Source organism: Wolffia australiana, chromosome 3 (assembly GCF_029677425.1).
Source record: "Wolffia australiana isolate 7733 chromosome 3, ASM2967742v1".
Lineage (NCBI taxonomy): Eukaryota > Viridiplantae > Streptophyta > Magnoliopsida > Alismatales > Araceae > Wolffia > Wolffia australiana.
In genome coordinates this window covers 5,387,089-5,388,540 of record NC_135837.1, presented here as the reverse complement: position 1 = coordinate 5,388,540, position 1,452 = coordinate 5,387,089, and the positions used below count along the sequence as shown (strand labels likewise).

Below are 1,452 nucleotides of genomic sequence, written 5' to 3'. Positions count from 1 at the left end.
TCATTCCGCTTTCTCTCTATTGCTTTGTTTCTCCCGTCATCTCTCTTCCTCTCTGTCTTGTTCTCCCCTGAACCGCTGACTCCCTATCTCAATTTCTGGCTAATTTGTGCTGGCGCTGACTTGCAAGCTCTCTGTTTCGTTTCCTCACTGAGTTGCTCTCTCTCTCTCTCGTTCTTCCGCGGAGTTTCTCTATTTTTCGAGGAAATTTAAAAATCGCCAGGGGGGCATGTCGCTGCTCTTATTTTTTCCTTCACCGTATCTTCTGATTTAAGTGCTTGCATTGAGAAAATCGAGCGCATATTAAAAGGCGAGGAAACGAAGAGAGGGCACAGGGACTTAGCTATCTCATCAACCTACAAAAAGCCAGTTCTGAACTACCCGAACCCATTTGAAGCACGCGTCGGTCTACAACAAAACTGTATGTCATTGGGCCTTGAAAACGACGCATAGTACAATAAAGAAGGGAAGACAGAGAGAAAAGAGCATAGAGGGAAGAAGAGAACATACAACTCAAACTTTTAACTTTATTCTCGGCGTCCAGGATTCTGGCCCCTCGTTGATGGCGTTACTCTCAGCCAAGCGTCTTCGGTGGGATCAGAACATCATTTATGGCGAAGACGGAGACCGGATACTTATCTTGGACGGCGAAGGCCACAGGGGTGGTCACCAGCCCTGATGAAACGACTGGCATGTTCTGTCTCAAACCAACCTTCAGAGTCTTCCCTTGGGCAAACGTCTGGAGGAAAAGAGACCCTGCTCAGATTCGCGAAGCTGTAGTACTTGGGCACCATATGCGAACGCACGAACTGCGTCTTTTGGGCCAGTGTAAGACGGTCTAGGTCACCGGGAGGAAGCTTGCCGAAGGCAACATCCGTCGGGGCGAAGGCAGTCAGACCCTCGGTGCTGGTTTCCAAGTGTTTCTGGATTACTGGAAACATGTTTGTCTCCAGCAGCAGCTTATCCGCAATGGTGAACTGTTTCCCGCTTGCGGCGGGCGCCACCAAAACGAGAACAAGTGCTAGCAGAGCGTAGTAGGTGGAAAAGGAAGCCATGGGCAGTGAGTATGGCGTTTCGGTTGCTCTCCGTGTTGTATTTATATGTATACCCGAGTACCCGTTTTATTATCGTCCCCTTCTATTCGACTAAAAACCTATAATTATCCCATCCAGTTCATTTATCATTCTAATTGGAATTATTCTGGTTCTCAAGTAACTAGCGTGCAGTATAATTTTCGGGCTCTTGAGAGTGACACATAATATTTTAGTAAGTGTCCCCTCTTTGAAGGGACACGTCCATAAACAATAGCTATTTCCTGTGGACTGATGGAAGCTTCTTCTGTACGGCGGCCTCATTCTAGCAATCAACTTCATCTTGGCGTAAAAAAAGAAACAAATTCCACGGATACGCCGCAACGAGATTTAGTATTTAGTTTAACCAGTGTGCGCTTGACCT

General features: G+C 47.0%; 1 protein-coding gene across 1 annotated transcript; it reads right to left on the bottom strand.

Moving 5' to 3' along the window:
• Positions 1-571: 571 nt before the first annotated feature.
• Positions 572-1,052, bottom strand: LOC144700542 (fasciclin-like arabinogalactan protein 6). Its single transcript, XM_078571962.1, has 2 exons — positions 800-1,052; positions 572-753 (listed from the first exon to the last, which is right to left on the bottom strand). The coding sequence occupies exons 1-2, from the start codon at positions 1,050-1,052 to the stop codon at positions 572-574; spliced, it is 435 nt and encodes a 144-aa protein (XP_078428088.1).
• Positions 1,053-1,452: the final 400 nt, after the last annotated feature.